This window comes from Corythoichthys intestinalis, chromosome 3, assembly GCF_030265065.1.
Source record: "Corythoichthys intestinalis isolate RoL2023-P3 chromosome 3, ASM3026506v1, whole genome shotgun sequence".
NCBI lineage: Eukaryota > Metazoa > Chordata > Actinopteri > Syngnathiformes > Syngnathidae > Corythoichthys > Corythoichthys intestinalis.
In genome coordinates, this window is record NC_080397.1 from 39418402 (window position 1) to 39433333 (window position 14932).

Consider the following 14932-nt stretch of genomic DNA (forward strand, 5'->3'; position numbering starts at 1 on the left):
AAAGAGGGCTATGCTGTTTGCACACCATTTCATCCATGTGTGTTCTCCTATATTGGTATTTGTGTGACAGTGCTCATGCTGATACATCAACTTGCAAATATTGGATGCTGTGAGCAGTGGATTAGAGAATTACAAATGAAAGAAACAGAAAGGTTACATGGGCGGTACGACTTGAATCACTTCCAAGCTTGCTGCATCTATCATATATTTCTATAACAACCTACAGAGGTTTGTCAGTCACAGCAGGATTGGATACAAACATTTGCACATTAACACATTTCCCTTTCCTTCTATTGAGCATTAATGATGGTGACAAGGTAAAATGCAACTGGTGTGCTTCTGTGAGCAATGACACATTTATTAGTTTGATCTTTTCTGCAAAAAACACACATGCTTGAACTTAAATATTTCAACAGGTTTGACAAGACACCAGTAGGTTCTATTTGTAGCAACCTGTGGAAATATGATATCTGGAGTAAGGGTGAGCAACCAACCCTGTCTGTCAGCAGTCGCAGCAAAGATTGTCACTAAATTATTCTGTAAACCTGCCAGGTACCAATAATTGCATTTGTCAAAAAGGAAAGATTTTTTTTTTAACTGTCTGAGCCAAGACTGCATATGATAAGGCAAAAACACATTTTCCTATAGTGTGTGGTATGGATGATGATATGTTAACAAAGAGTAAAATTGTGAGTTCAGTCATATCTGAAGAAACTTTGTAGAAATTAAAACAAACAGTTACTGAATGATGACTAGAGAATTGAATTATACAGTACACCTCTTCTTATCGTAGTCATGGGTGTAATGGATTATTTTGGATTATTTTATATTACCTCCAATGGAGACTTCAGCTCGTTAGGAACAAACAGGGTACAGCTGTTGAGCTTCCATGCAGCTGCTGCTGATTGCTGGACTAGCTTTAAAGGAATTGAAATGCTTTTAAACATGTACATCCCAAGAGAAAGTTGTTTAAGAATTTGAAAAATAACAAAATTTAGTTTTTCAGCTGTGAGAAAAGTGTCATGACAGGCCGATGTTTCCAGGAAGCATGCAAATAGGAGTGGGAACCTCTTGTTACCTCACGATACGATACGGTTTGCGATACAACGCTAACGATAACGATGATCTGACGATATGGTGATACAACGATTATCGATACAGTGGTCAGGAAATCATTCTAGGATATTCTAAAAACAAATAATGAACAGGAAAAACATGCTTCTGCTGTGAATTGGAATGAGTTTATTACTAGTAGATGTCCAATCCATTTGAAATGGGAGGAATGGCAGCGAATGAACATTCGTTCATTCGCTGCCATTCCTCCCACTTTAAACGACTTGAACGTATATGGCTGTCAGTGGCAGCCACTGCCAGACAAGGAGGTAATTTTGGGCCATTTTAGGTCGTTTACCTGTTGATTTTCAGTTACTTCCTGTTGATTTTGGGATATTTTATGAGTCACTTTTCTGTTTATTTTGAGTTACAGAACAGGAAGTGACCTGGGAATCACCCAAATGAATAGGCAGTGACTCAAACTCAACAGGAAATGACCTGTAAATACCCTAAAATGAACAGCAAATGACCTGTAAATGCCCTAGAAATCACAGAATGACTGTGACCGCTCTGGTTTTGAATGAACGAACGAACGTTCCTAGTCTAAATGGATTGGGCGTCAAACACCATCAATGCAGCCTTAGTGTTAACTGAGGCACTATTATGGTGGGAGATTTTGGTAGCAACTTGTTTGTTCCTTTTTATTTTTAATTTCTTTAGACATTGACACCTTTTAAAATCTCGATTCTTGGCAGGAGCATGTCGATAACCTTTTGGGATGCAAAGTGTCACGATATATCACCATTTCGATATTTTTTCACACCCCTAATGCAAATACAAGCATTTCAAATAGTTTGCGTCGCTCGTGACTAGGGGTGTGCCAAATATCGAAATGGTGATATATCGTGATACTTTGTATCCCAAAAGGTTATCGATATGCTCCTGCAAGAATCGAGATATCATTTTAAGAAGGTGTCAATGTTTTAAAAAAAATAAAATAAAGAACCATCTAGTTGCTACCAAAATCTTCCACCATAATAGTGTCTCAGTTAACTCTAAGGCTGCCTTGACGGTGCCCAACACCCAATCCATTTAGACTGGGAACGTTCGTTCATTCGAAACCAGAGCACTCACAGTCATTCTGTGAGATTTTCAGGGCATTTACAGGTCACTTGCTGTTCATTTTAGGGCATTTCAAGGTAATTTCCTGTTGCGTTTGAGTCACTACCTATTCATTTGGGTGATTCCCAGGTCACTTCCTGTTCTGTAACTCAAAATAAACAGGAAGTGACCCATAAAATACCCCAAAATCACCAGGAAGTAACTGAAAATCAACAGGTGAGTGACCTTAAATGGCCCAAAATTACCTCATTGCCTAGCATTGGCTGCCACTGACAGCCATAGATGTTCAATCTGTTTGAAGTGGGAGGAATGCCATTTGCTGCCACCCTCCCAGTTGAAATGGATTGGACGTCTACTAGTGATAAACTCATTCCAATTCACAGCAAAAGCTTGTTTTTCTTTTTATTTGTTGTTTGTACAATATCCTAGAATGATTTCCTGACCAATGTATGGATAATCGTTGGATCGCCTTTGTCATCGTGAGCTTTGTATCGCAAATCGTATCGTATCGTGAGGTACCAAGAGGTCTCACTCCTAATGAATACTGTAAAAGCTAGTTAGCTGTTGTAATTTAACCCCAGATATTTTTCAGTTTTTAAAACGTAAAAATACTCCACTGAGAATAGTTCAATCAAATGTGGTTTTCATGTATGTCGCCTGTAAAACTTGACCAATATATCAGATTATGTTTAGTGTTTTGGCAAGTGGCTTATTAAAAGATGCCCAACGAGTCCTCTACAACAACAGCACAAAGCCTCTCTGTTGGCATCGCATTAGGAATTTCACATGTTTCATATTCTGTTTTGGTGTTACACCGAGTGTATGTTTGCAGTCAGACTTTGAGGATCCTTAAACATCTTGCTGAAAGGGAAATTTTGAAGGACAGTTCACATGATGGGAGAGCATAGGTGTGAAAAGCAGAACTGTGTTGCCTGGGGAGGATTCATTTAGAATAAGAGACAAGCAGACTAAACAAAATAGGATAGGCATGCTATTCCCATAATGTTGTGAAAAAAAATAAATGTTGTGTTTTCTATGATGGTATTTGCAGTCCAGGGGGAAGCGGCTTTGTTTCACATCAATTCATTATCAGCTACCTCTGTATACAAGTATTGATACTGTAATTGTTTAGGCTTTTTTTCAAAATTAAATCACGACTGAAACATCATTTTGACTTGCAAAATGACCCCAAATGCATAGTTTGGATGTCCATTTTTAAGTTCTGTTTAGGGACCAGTGCAGCTGCATTTAATTTTTTCAAAGCAGATGCATTTGTAACATTACTCACATTCCCAATTCTGTTGACATTTGTGTCATCAAGTGCTAATTTTGTATCTCTAAAAAAGTAGTTTTGACAGCCAGTTTGATTTCTAACATTACCATTGGAAATCACACAGAATTGGTGCTCCAATAGAAAAGCACCACTGCTTTCACTAACAATTAGAAAATGAATGTTGACAAATGCTTTAATCATATCCAATCATTGATCATCTCCGGCCAACTGTGTTTTTCACCTTCAAAACAAGTCCTTCTCGCCTTCAGTTTATTAACTAGAAAGAACAAAAAGCTTCCATGCTGCTCTGTCTAATTTACACTGAATACTAACAGTTTACTTTAATCCCACAGCTTTCAAAATGATAAACAGTCTTTTTGACTATTTGAAGAGACTCACATTTTATCAAAGTCACATATTGTGTATTCGGGCCAGTCAATGTAGCACACCACACGGCCGGGGAGCTGGTCTATGTTGGAGTAGTAGTACTGAGGAAACGCCAAAAGCAGAGCCAGGACCCAGATCACTCCTACCACTACCTTGGTCTCTGTGGATGACATGCGCTGCTGCAATGGGTGGATGATGGCCACGTACCTGCAATGGTCAAATACAACAAAAACAATTTTAGATTAATTCCATTTAGATTTAGATTCATTCCATACTTTTGAAGGCTTGAAGTTTATTATTGTATGCCAAACAAGATTTATCTTCATTTGTTATTTTCATTGGGTAAGTTACATTTTCAAGCAAAAGGCAGGAAATGCACATTGGAAAATGTACAACACTTTAGGAAAATGTAAAACACTCTAAATTACATTAAATAATGAAAAGTTCAACAGTCATCTATGGATGAAATTTTGCCTTTTAAAATGTTCCAATGAATGAACTACATCCCTTATAAATGGTCTCAAACTTGCGGCTTGTGGACCAATTACGTCCAACCCCATAGGAAAGCAAAATTGAAGGTGACATCTTGTTCATGTCTCGTTTCCTAATTTTCGGACTATAAGCTGCTACTTTTTTCCGTCATTTTGAATCCTGCGGCTTATAGTCTAATGCGTCTTATTTGTTGATTTATTTGGGTTAATAGGTAACACTTTATTTGACAGCGGCGTCATAAGACTGTCATAAGAACATCATAATTATGACATGACACTATCATGGGCATTACTTCTTATGACAGATCTCATTATGTGTCATGTGGCATATTATTTCACTAACTCCATTTATGTCCAGCTCAGATCTTTTACGGCCGTTCAAAAGTGAGATAATTTGCTGGATGACACTAACCGACCTCTATTATAAGCATTCATTAATGCTTATGACATTGTCATGTAATAATTATGACTGTCGTATGACAGTATTATGGCACCACTATCCAAGAAAATGTTACCAAATACCATAACTAGCAATTAATGAAACATCTGGAACAGTAACTGAAGAAATAATTAGCATAGAACATGACTTATTTACATCCGTAGCGCCGCCATGCATGCTAGGAGGAATGTTGGATGACAACAGTGTTGGAAGCAGGTGGCAGCAGAGGTTGACTGTCTCCCCCAAGGGAGCAGTGATGGCCAAATGAAGCTTTTAGAAACAATAAGGCTTTGCACCCAATTGGTTCAAAGCTTAATGGTGGTTCATTTGGTCTCATGACAGTCTTATGATGCCATTGTCAAATGAAGTGTTACCAGTTAATATCTTTTGGTGTAAATATCCCATAATACAATGAGGACAACTGCGGCTTATAGTCCAGTGTGGCTTATCTATGAACAAATGCCGTTTTTATGTCAAATTTGGTGGGTGGCGGCTTATAGTCAGGTGCGCCTTATAGTCCAGAAATTACGGTACATCGTTGAGAAGTGAATCAGCAACAATCGAGACCAGAGTGGTTTTCTCAGTTTTCTCAAATTTGTCTAGTGAAAAGTAAAACTCACAGTGAGCATTACATGAGAAGGTCTTGAGAAATAGTTCTACTGGCACAATTTCTCATTAATGTCTCAAAGCTGCCTCATTTCAAGTTCTCACCATGAGATAAGTATGAGAGCTTGTGTTGATTTCTAATGCGTCTCAATTTGATCTCCTTACTTGGACTCACTATCTCAGTCATGTCTCAGTGAAAGATAAGAATGAGAAAAGTATTTTATTTTTTAAACTTTCCTCAAATCTGCCTCTTTTCCTGATCTCACTAAGCAACCTTATGCTGTGCCAGTTACAAATATTTCTCAATTTGATCCAAAATGATGCCAATATCTGAAAATAATATATTTGGGCAAATAATTCAATAATATATCTGGTTCATTTACACAATGTAAAAATTTGAGATGTGACTGAAAATTTGGCGCCGAAAACTATTCGGTTTTGAACACCAATAGTTTACCACTGAATAGTGTGAAGAACCTTAGTCCTCTTGTGATTGCGTAATCAAAACCTGGCGAGAAGCAACACGCTGGCTGACGCTGTCTCGCAAAAACTACTGCCTCACAGCGAACATGTCCGCGATTTGGATGCATTTTGAAGTTTCAAAGAAATATATAAATTATTCACTGAAGGAAAATAAAATACATTTGCTTCATGATTTCAACTAATGGCCCGCGTCACATCGAGCACAGTGCATTTGAGCCCGTGCGTTGCTCAGTGGTAGAGTAGTTTTTTCCCCCATCCAGAGGTTGTCAGTTCAATTCTCCGTCGTGATTAACTTGTTTAAGTATCCCTGAGCCAAACACTGAACCCTACGTTGCTCCTGATACTGTGTCACCAGTAGGTCAATGAGGATATAGTGTCAAAGCGTTTTGAGTGGCACTGTGTAACTCCATTTTCAAATATGAGAATTTCTCTTCTCAAATATTGCTCAAATCCGGTTTTCTCAAATCAATCTAATTTGTCTCAATGATGTCTTTACTCATTTTGACTCATACCTTGCTCCTAAGGGTACCCTTAGGAGCACAAACTCATAAGCAAATAAGCAGAGAATGAGATAAATTTGAGATGATCAAATTTGTCTCACGAGATGAGATTAAGCGACAGATGAGCAGCAAATCTTTGCTATGGGATGGGACGGTATTTTGTGGTATGTGTTCCAGGTTTTGTGACATTCAGCTTTAGGTGAATACCACTAGATTACTTTTGAGCAAGCAACATGTCAAAGGTCAAGTAAAGAGTAAAAGTAACACAAAATAGCATGTTTATATTGCTTCTTGATTATGTGGGTCAACAACCTTGGAAAGTACATGGATTAGTGAAAATCCAGAGCCATTTTAGGAAGCTTAAAATAGACAACTTGCCGCTAAAATGAAGAGAAACTAACAACAAGATAGACGGAATTTAGAAACAATGACATCAACTGAAAACGTCACTTCTCCGCAATGACTGATTTTTCCTATGGAATATTCGGTATGTCTACTTGTTGATCTGATAGGCCTTTAATGAAGGAGGCAGACAACATTTGGACAATGTTCCCATTTTGAAGTGCCTGCTTTTATCCAAACAATGTTACCTCATTCACTCCCGGCCATTTTCACCGGAGCAAGCCCCTTCGCTCCCGGCCGTTTTATTGGATTTTGACTGATTTTGCAAGGCCCACATAAAATTCTGTTCTATTTCTATATAAACATGGAACCCACCAAAAGAAAGATTAGACTCTCTTCTTTCAGCAGGAAAAAAGGTATGTTCATATCTTTTTCCATTCTTTAGAAATGAGCAATAGAAAATAGCTTAGTTTGAGCAATTTTCCAATTTCTGATGAAAAAACTGAGAAATTGAGCTTTTTGTGAAAGCATACATTTCATGCATAAATTTGACTTTAACACAGCTATGTTTTGCTTTAGTTACAGTACATTCCAAACATCTGAATAATGTTTTCCTTTTACAAAATATCAAAAACGACAAATAGAGATTTTGATCGCGAAGTAACAATTTATTTACACATACAGTGGGGCAAATAAGTATTTAGTCAACCACTAATTGTGCAAATTCTCCACTTGAAAATATTAGAGAGGCCTGTAATTGTCAACATGGGTAAACCTCAACCATGAGAGACAGAATGTGGAAAAAAAACAGAAAACCACATTGTTTGTTTTTTAAAGATTTGCAAATCATGGTGGAAAATAAGTATTTGGTCGATACCAAAAGTTCATCTCAACACTTTGTTATGTACCCTTTGTTGGCAATAACGGAGGCCAAACGTTTTCTGTAACTCTTCACAAGCTTTTCACACACTGTTGCTGGTATTTTGGCCCATTCCTCCATTCAGATCTCCTCTAGAGCAGTGATGTTTTGGGGCTGTCGTTGGGCAACACGGACTTTCAACTCCCTCCACAGATTTTCTATGGAGTTGAGGTCTGGAGACTGGCTAGGCCATTCCAGGACCTTGAAATGCTTCTTACGAAGCCACTCCCTGGCATTGCCCTGGCTGTGTGTTTGGGATCATTGTCATGCTGAAAGACCCAGCCACGTCTCATCTTCAATGCCCTTGCTGATGGATGGAGATTTTCACTCAGAATCTCTCGATACATGGCCCCATTCATTCTTTCCTTTACACAGATTAGTCGTCCTGGTCATTTTGCTGAAAAACAGCCCCAAAGCATGATGTTTCCACCCCCATGCTTCACAGTGGCTATGGTGTTCTTCAGATGCAATTCAGTACTCTTTCTCCTCCAAACATGAGAACCTGTGTTTCTACCAAAAAGTTCTATTTTGGTTTCATCTGACCATAACACATTCTCCCTGTCATTTTCTCCATCATCCAAATGCTCTCTAGCAAACCGCAGACGGGCCTGGACGTGTACTTTCTTCAGCAGGGGGACACGTCTTGCAGTGCAGGATTTGAGTCCCTGGCGGCGCATTGTGTTACTGACAGTAGCCTTTGTTACTGTGGTTCCAGCTCTCTGTCGGTCATTCACTAGGTCCCCCCGTGTGGTTCTGGGATTTTTGCTCACCGTTCTTTTTGTCATTTTGACGCCACTGGGTGAGATGTTGCATGGACCCCAGATCGAGGGAGATTATCAGTGGTCTTGTATGTCTTCCATTTTCTATTAATTGCTCCCACAGTTGATTTCTTTACACCAAGCGTTTTACCTATTGCAGATTCAGTCTTCCCAGCCTGGTGCAGGTCTACAATTTTGTCTCTGGTGTCCTTCGACAGCTCTCGACTAAGTTTGTGGACAAGTTTGCTAAAATCTGGTTTTCTCAAATCAATCTCATTTGTCTCAATGATGTCTTTACTCATTTTGACTCATCACTTGCTCCTAAGGGTACACTTAGGAGCACAAACTCAGAAACAAATAAGCAGAGAATGAGATAAATTTGAGATGATCAAATTTGTCTCACGAGATGAGATTAAGCGACAGATGAGCAGCAAATCTTTGCTATGGGATGGGACGGTATTTTGTGGTATGTGTTCCAGGTTTTCTGACATTCAGCTTTAGGTGAATACCACTAGATTACTTTTGAGCAAGCAAAATGTCAAAGGTCATGTAAAGAGTAAAAGTAACACAAAATAGCATGTTTATATTGCTGCTTGATTATGTGGGTCAACAACCTTGGAAAGCACATGGATTAGTGAAAATCCAGAGCCATTTTAAGAAGCTTAAAATAGACAACTTGCCGCTAAAATGAAAAGAAACTAACAACAAGATAGACGGAATTTAGAAACAATGACATCAACTGAAAACGTCACTTCACTGCAATGACCGATTTTCCTATGGAATATTCGGAATGTCTCCTTGTTGATCTGATGGGCCTTTAATGAAGGAGGCAGACAACATTTGGACAATGTTCCCATTTTGAAGTGCCTGCTTTTAGCCAAACAACGTTACCTCATTCACTCCCAGCCATTCTCACTGGAGCAAGGCCCTTTGCTCCCGGCCGTTTTACTGGATTTTGACTGATTTTGCAAGGCCCACAGAAAATTCTGTTCCATTGCTATAAAAACATGGAAGCCACCAAAAGAAAGATTAGACTCTTCTTTCAGCAGGAAAAAAATATGTTCATATCTTTTTCCATTATGTACAAATCAGCATTAGAAAATAGCTTAGTTTGAGCAATTTTCCAATTTCTGATGAAAACAACTGAGAAATTAAGCTTTTTGTGAAAGCATACATTTCATACATGAATTTGACTTTAACACAGCTATTTTTTGCTTTAGTTACATCCCAAACATCTGAACAATGTTTTCCTTTTACAAAATATCAAAAACAACAAACCGAGATTTTGATAGCAAAATAACTATTTATTTACACATACAGTGGGGCAAATAAGTATTTAGTCAACCACTAATTGTGCAAGTTCTCCACTTGAAAATATTAGAGAGGCCTGTAATTGTCAACATGGGTAAACCACAAGCTTTTCACACACTGTTGCTGGTATTTTGGCCCATTCCTCCATGCAGATCTCCTCTAGAGCAGTGATGTTTTGGGGCTGTCGTTGGGCAACACGGACTTTCAACTCCCTCCACAGATTTTCTATAGGGTTGAGATCTGGAGACTGGCTAGACCACTCCAGGACCTTGAAATGCTTCTTACGAAGCCACTCCTTTGTTGCCCTGGCTGTGTATTTGGGATCATTGTCATGCTGAAATACCCAGCCACGTCTCATCTTCAATGCTCTTGCTGATGGAAGGAGATTTTCACTCAAAATCTCTCGATACATGGCCCCATTCATACTTTCCTTTACTTTAAACAGATCTGGTCCCTTTGCAGAAAAAACAGCCCCAAAGCATGATGTTTCCACCCCCATGCTTCACAGTGGGTATGGTGTTCCTCGGATGCAATTCAGTATTCTTTCTCCTCCAAACACGAGAACCTGTGTTTCTACCATAAAGTTCTATTTTGGTTTCATCTGACCATAAAACATTCTCCCAGTCCTCTTCTGGATCATCCAAATGCTCTCTAGCGAACCGCAGACGGGGCTGGACGTGTACTGGCTTCAGCAGGGGGACACATCTGGCGGTGCAGGATTTGAGTCCCTGGCGGCGCATTGTATTACTGATAGTAGACTTTGTTACTGTGGTCCCAGCCCTCTGTAGGTCATTCGCTAGGTCCCCCAGTGGGATTTTTGCTCACCGTTCTTGTTATCATTTTGACGCCACGGGGTGAGATCTTGCATGGAGCCTTAGATCGAGGGAGATTATCAGTGGTCTTGTATGTCTTCCATTTTCTAATAATTGCTCCCACAGTTGATTTCTTTACACCAAGCGTTTTACCTATTGCAGATTCAGTGTTCCCAGCCTGGTGCAGGCCTACAATTTTGTCTCTAGTGTCCTTCGACAGCTCTTTGGTCTTGGCCATAGTGGAGTTTGGAGTGTGACTGACTAACAGTTTGTGGACAGGTGTCTTTTATACCGATAATGAGTTAAAACAGGTGCCATTAATACAGGTAACGTTAGACCTCGTTAGAAGAGGTTAGACCTCTTTGACAGCCAGAAATCTTGCTTGTTTGTAGGTGACCAAATACTTGTTTTCCACTCAAATTTGGAAAAAAATTCTTTATAAATCAAACAATATGATTTTCTTTTTTTTTTCCACATTCTGTCTCTCATGGTTGAGGTTAACCCATGTTTGTGGACAGGTGTCTTTTATACCGATCATGAGTTTAAACATGCGCCATTAATAAAGGTAACGAGTGGAGCCTCGTTAGAAGAAGTTAGACCTCTTTGACAGCCAGAAATTGTGTTTGTTTGTAAGTGACCAAATACTTATTTTCCACTCTGATTTGGAAATAAATTCTTTAAAAATCAAACAATGTGATTTTCTGTGTTTTTTTTTTCCACATTGTCTGTCATAGTTGAGGTTTACCCATGTTGACAATTACAGGCCTCTCTAATCTTTTCAAGGAGGAGAACTTGCACAATTGGTGGTTGACTAAATACTTATTTGCCCCACTGTAACTAACTGAGAGATGACGCTGCTGTCGCCGAAATGTCGCTGTTGTCGCCGCGACAGCCGGGCAAACTTTTCCCTCATCGCTGCCTGTCTGATAAAGACGGATTTTATTGAGTCTCTGCAGGGTTTACTCGGCGAGCAGCACTGACTCAACGGCATCTTCCGCTGAACTGGTGGTCCCGGTCGTTCAGCTCGGTCATCCAGCGGCCGGCGTCCAGACCGTGTGGCCCGGCCATTCGTTTCCGTTTAATCGGGTTGCGGGTCTTACCAAATACGCTACTGCCCTCCTGTGGCTAGTTTTATTGCTTTAAAATGGATTTTCAGCTTTGTGCTTTGGAGCTCAATTGAATCAGAACCCAGAGTCCCAAAGTCTTGGGACACTGAAACAATTAAAAATAGAACGTATTTATACGTTTTTGGGAGCAAATGAGTTAATAGTCTCTTTTCCAGAGGAGATTTATGGAGGAATCATTTAACTCTTAAAATAAAACTTAGGTTTTGTGTTGGTATTTTCCTAGTGTGACTTGTCCCTGTGATTACCCATTAATTTCACCAGTGCCTGCTCCTTCTGAGTCCTCCTGTATTACCCAGCTGTTCCTCGTTGTCTCGTTACCGCTTGTCTGCATGTGTGTATATAAGCACCCAGTTTCTTTTCACTCCTTGTTGCGTCATTGTCAATGTCAGAGTCTCCGTCAAAGTCTATGTCAATGCCCATGTGCTCGTCAGTGTTCTCAAGTTTTCTCCGTCCAAGTCCTTGTGTTCCTCGACGTGTTTTTGATATCAAGCCTTTTGTTAGTGACCTGAGTTTTGTTTGTTTCTGTGTTTTTTAGATCCCCACAATATTGGTTGATACTTTGTTTTTTGTTCGCCTTAATTAAATCATTATGCACTGCCAGTCTGCTTCCCTGCTTACTTTTCCCTGCATTTGGGTCCACACAACCTGTCTGCCCGCGTATTCCTGACAAAAACAATCCATCTGGTGTTGCCTGGTTGGTGATTCAAGGGCTGAAGAACCACACAATTATCATAAATAACGCTATTGACGACTCTGTCAAATTGCACAATGTCGACAAAGAATAATGACAGCTTTCTCTCCTGACATATTTATAACATTGACAAGTATGCTTGACTCATATCGGTGACAACATACAGTATATCTAATTCCTGAGAAGTTCAACATTGACATTGAAACATGGCAAAAAAGTAACATCATGTTCAAACCGTTGACTGATTTTCATTTCATTGTCATCGATCATGGTTGCTCTGTTTACATTCTTAATGCCATCACTTTTTATTATTAGGTTCTCCTATGACAAGTCACCTCTCCTTTACTACACGCACACATAATCTCCTGTGTGAGGTAAATATAACTTCACACCTGTCATACTGAAAGATTACAGGATGACGCTGAATATTTCAGGTGTTTACTCAGAAAGTAAAGCAACATTTCTTTTTTATGTGAGCAATTTTTCATATCGAAGAGCACAAGACATCCCACAGAGAATATATGAATCAGGGTACAAGATTTGAAGCAAGACAATTAACCTGAGCTACGGATAAATAATTGTGTGTATCATAATAATGTTTCCTAGTCAGATGACAACCACTTAAAAATACCTTGTACGTGATTAGTGTCGCACCTCATTAGTAAAACAAATTCATTTGAAACACTTTTGCAGACATAATCGATTGCCCTTTGGTGTAACCAAAATAAATGAGGCTGTCCGGTGCATATGATTCATTGCTTCGGTTATAATGTAATAACATATTTTAGTGTCCTTGCTGACTGTATCACTTTTATGCTAGAATACAACACATCTCAAGACTTCATTTAAAAATGTGTATAGTATGTGCTACCAAAATATTATAATAAACTTCATTCATATGCATCGATACCATAGGAAAATATTTTTTGAGGCATTTTGAATAACTGACAAGGACTAATTATAGGCTTAATCCCACTAATAACACAAGAATCTGCTAATGGACCTTTCACGGTTATTGCTTCAAAGACTAGAATTCTTTTAAATCTCTCAGTGGTGTGTTAAAAAAAAAAAAAGATTCTCTTTGTCCTGACTTCAAACAGCTCTGGAAGCCATGTGACTTTTCTTTGTGTAGACGTTGGGGTTGTGGATGTCAGAATCAAATGCACAGCTGGCAGAGGTCTGACCTCGGCGAGCAGCATTGATCTACAACATCTTAGTCAGACATGTACAAAATCCGACCTAACTCCACTTTTACTGGTTTACAAACAATGATTAAGCTGGTGCTTGCCTTCATCATTCTTCAAATTTGCTTTTTCAAATTTTTCCAATTTGTTGTCAAATACGATTATTTTATGATGAGAAAGCCATTGTTCAGATGTCTGAGATGTCATGAAAAAAGTGTAAGCGTCAAAGTCTCAGTGGTGCAAAAAATTGCGGTTTACAAAAAGCTACTTTCTAAATTTTTCAATGAAAATACCAGATTCAGGTGAAAAAGTTTCTACAGACTATTACTAAAGAGCAAAATAAGGTAGAAACAAATTTCATTTTTTTGATGAAAGAAGAGTCTATTCTTTCATTAGACAGTCTTCCTGTTTACCAGTAATGCATTACCCGAAGAAGTCCGCAACGAGAAGTCAAACACATTACTATTTCCATGGTAAATGGTGTTATACTTGTATAGTGCTTTTCCACCTTTCAAGGCGCTGAAAGCGCTTTACACTACATCGCCATCCACCTACTGGTGATGCAGCACCAGGAGCAATGTGGGGTTTAGTATCTTGCTTAAGCATACTTAGGCGGGTTCATCAGGGCAGAGAATCGAACCACAACCTCTGGGTTGGGGGACAACTCTAACACTGAGCCACGCCTTCCCTAGTAATCCGATTTAAATTAAATGTCCATGTCAACGAGTGAGTTTCTTCATTTTCCCATTTATTACGAGAACCACTCACGTGGAATACGCATAAACGATGGACAAAAAATGTTTAACAATGTTAAAATTTTAACAATGTTATAAAAAAATAAAAAAAATAAAAAAAAAGAAACAGACCTAAAGCAGCCATGTCAAAACAGACATACAGTACATACAGTAATTATGCACGTTCTCAAGCAGGAAATACCGTAAATCCACTATTTTGACTTTGTATCGGCCAGATATAACAATAGAGTCTGTAATAACAACACCACACATAGGCGTGGAGTTCGTGGTGCGTCCCCTCTTGCCCTCCCTGAAGGCCGGTTGATGGGTGCGCGGGTGGCCCGGAGACCACCCTGGATCCCAGGGGGTGGGACAATGGCTCCTTTGCTGGGCGGCGGGAGGAGGGATGGGCTGCGCTAGATCCCCCCCGCCCCCCCATTCCCCCACCCGCCCTCCCACCATGGGCTGGCTGGGTGGGAGCCGTGGCCCTTGGTAGGCTCGCGTGCGGCTGGATGTGATTGGGTGCGCTCGTGTGGGGGGTCCCGGTGCCGGGATTGGCTATGGGGCGGTGTAGGGTTGGTCGCCTACGGGCTTACACTCACAAGGGATTCACACGATTACTGGGTTCTAGCTCAGAGAGCTGATTGTGTACACTCTACCCCTTTCAATAACTTAGCTTATAGACTCCCCCAACCCCGTC

General features: G+C 39.7%; 1 protein-coding gene across 1 annotated transcript in view; it reads right to left on the reverse strand.

Annotated features, from left to right (window-relative positions):
* tacr1a (tachykinin receptor 1a) overlaps nucleotides 1-14932 on the reverse strand; it is a 73378-nt gene that overhangs the window by 27673 nt on the left and 30773 nt on the right. The window contains exon 2 of the mRNA XM_057830879.1: nucleotides 3848-4042. Within this exon, the coding sequence (XP_057686862.1) occupies nucleotides 3848-4042 (195 nt within the window). The remainder of the gene's footprint in view (nucleotides 1-3847; nucleotides 4043-14932) is intronic.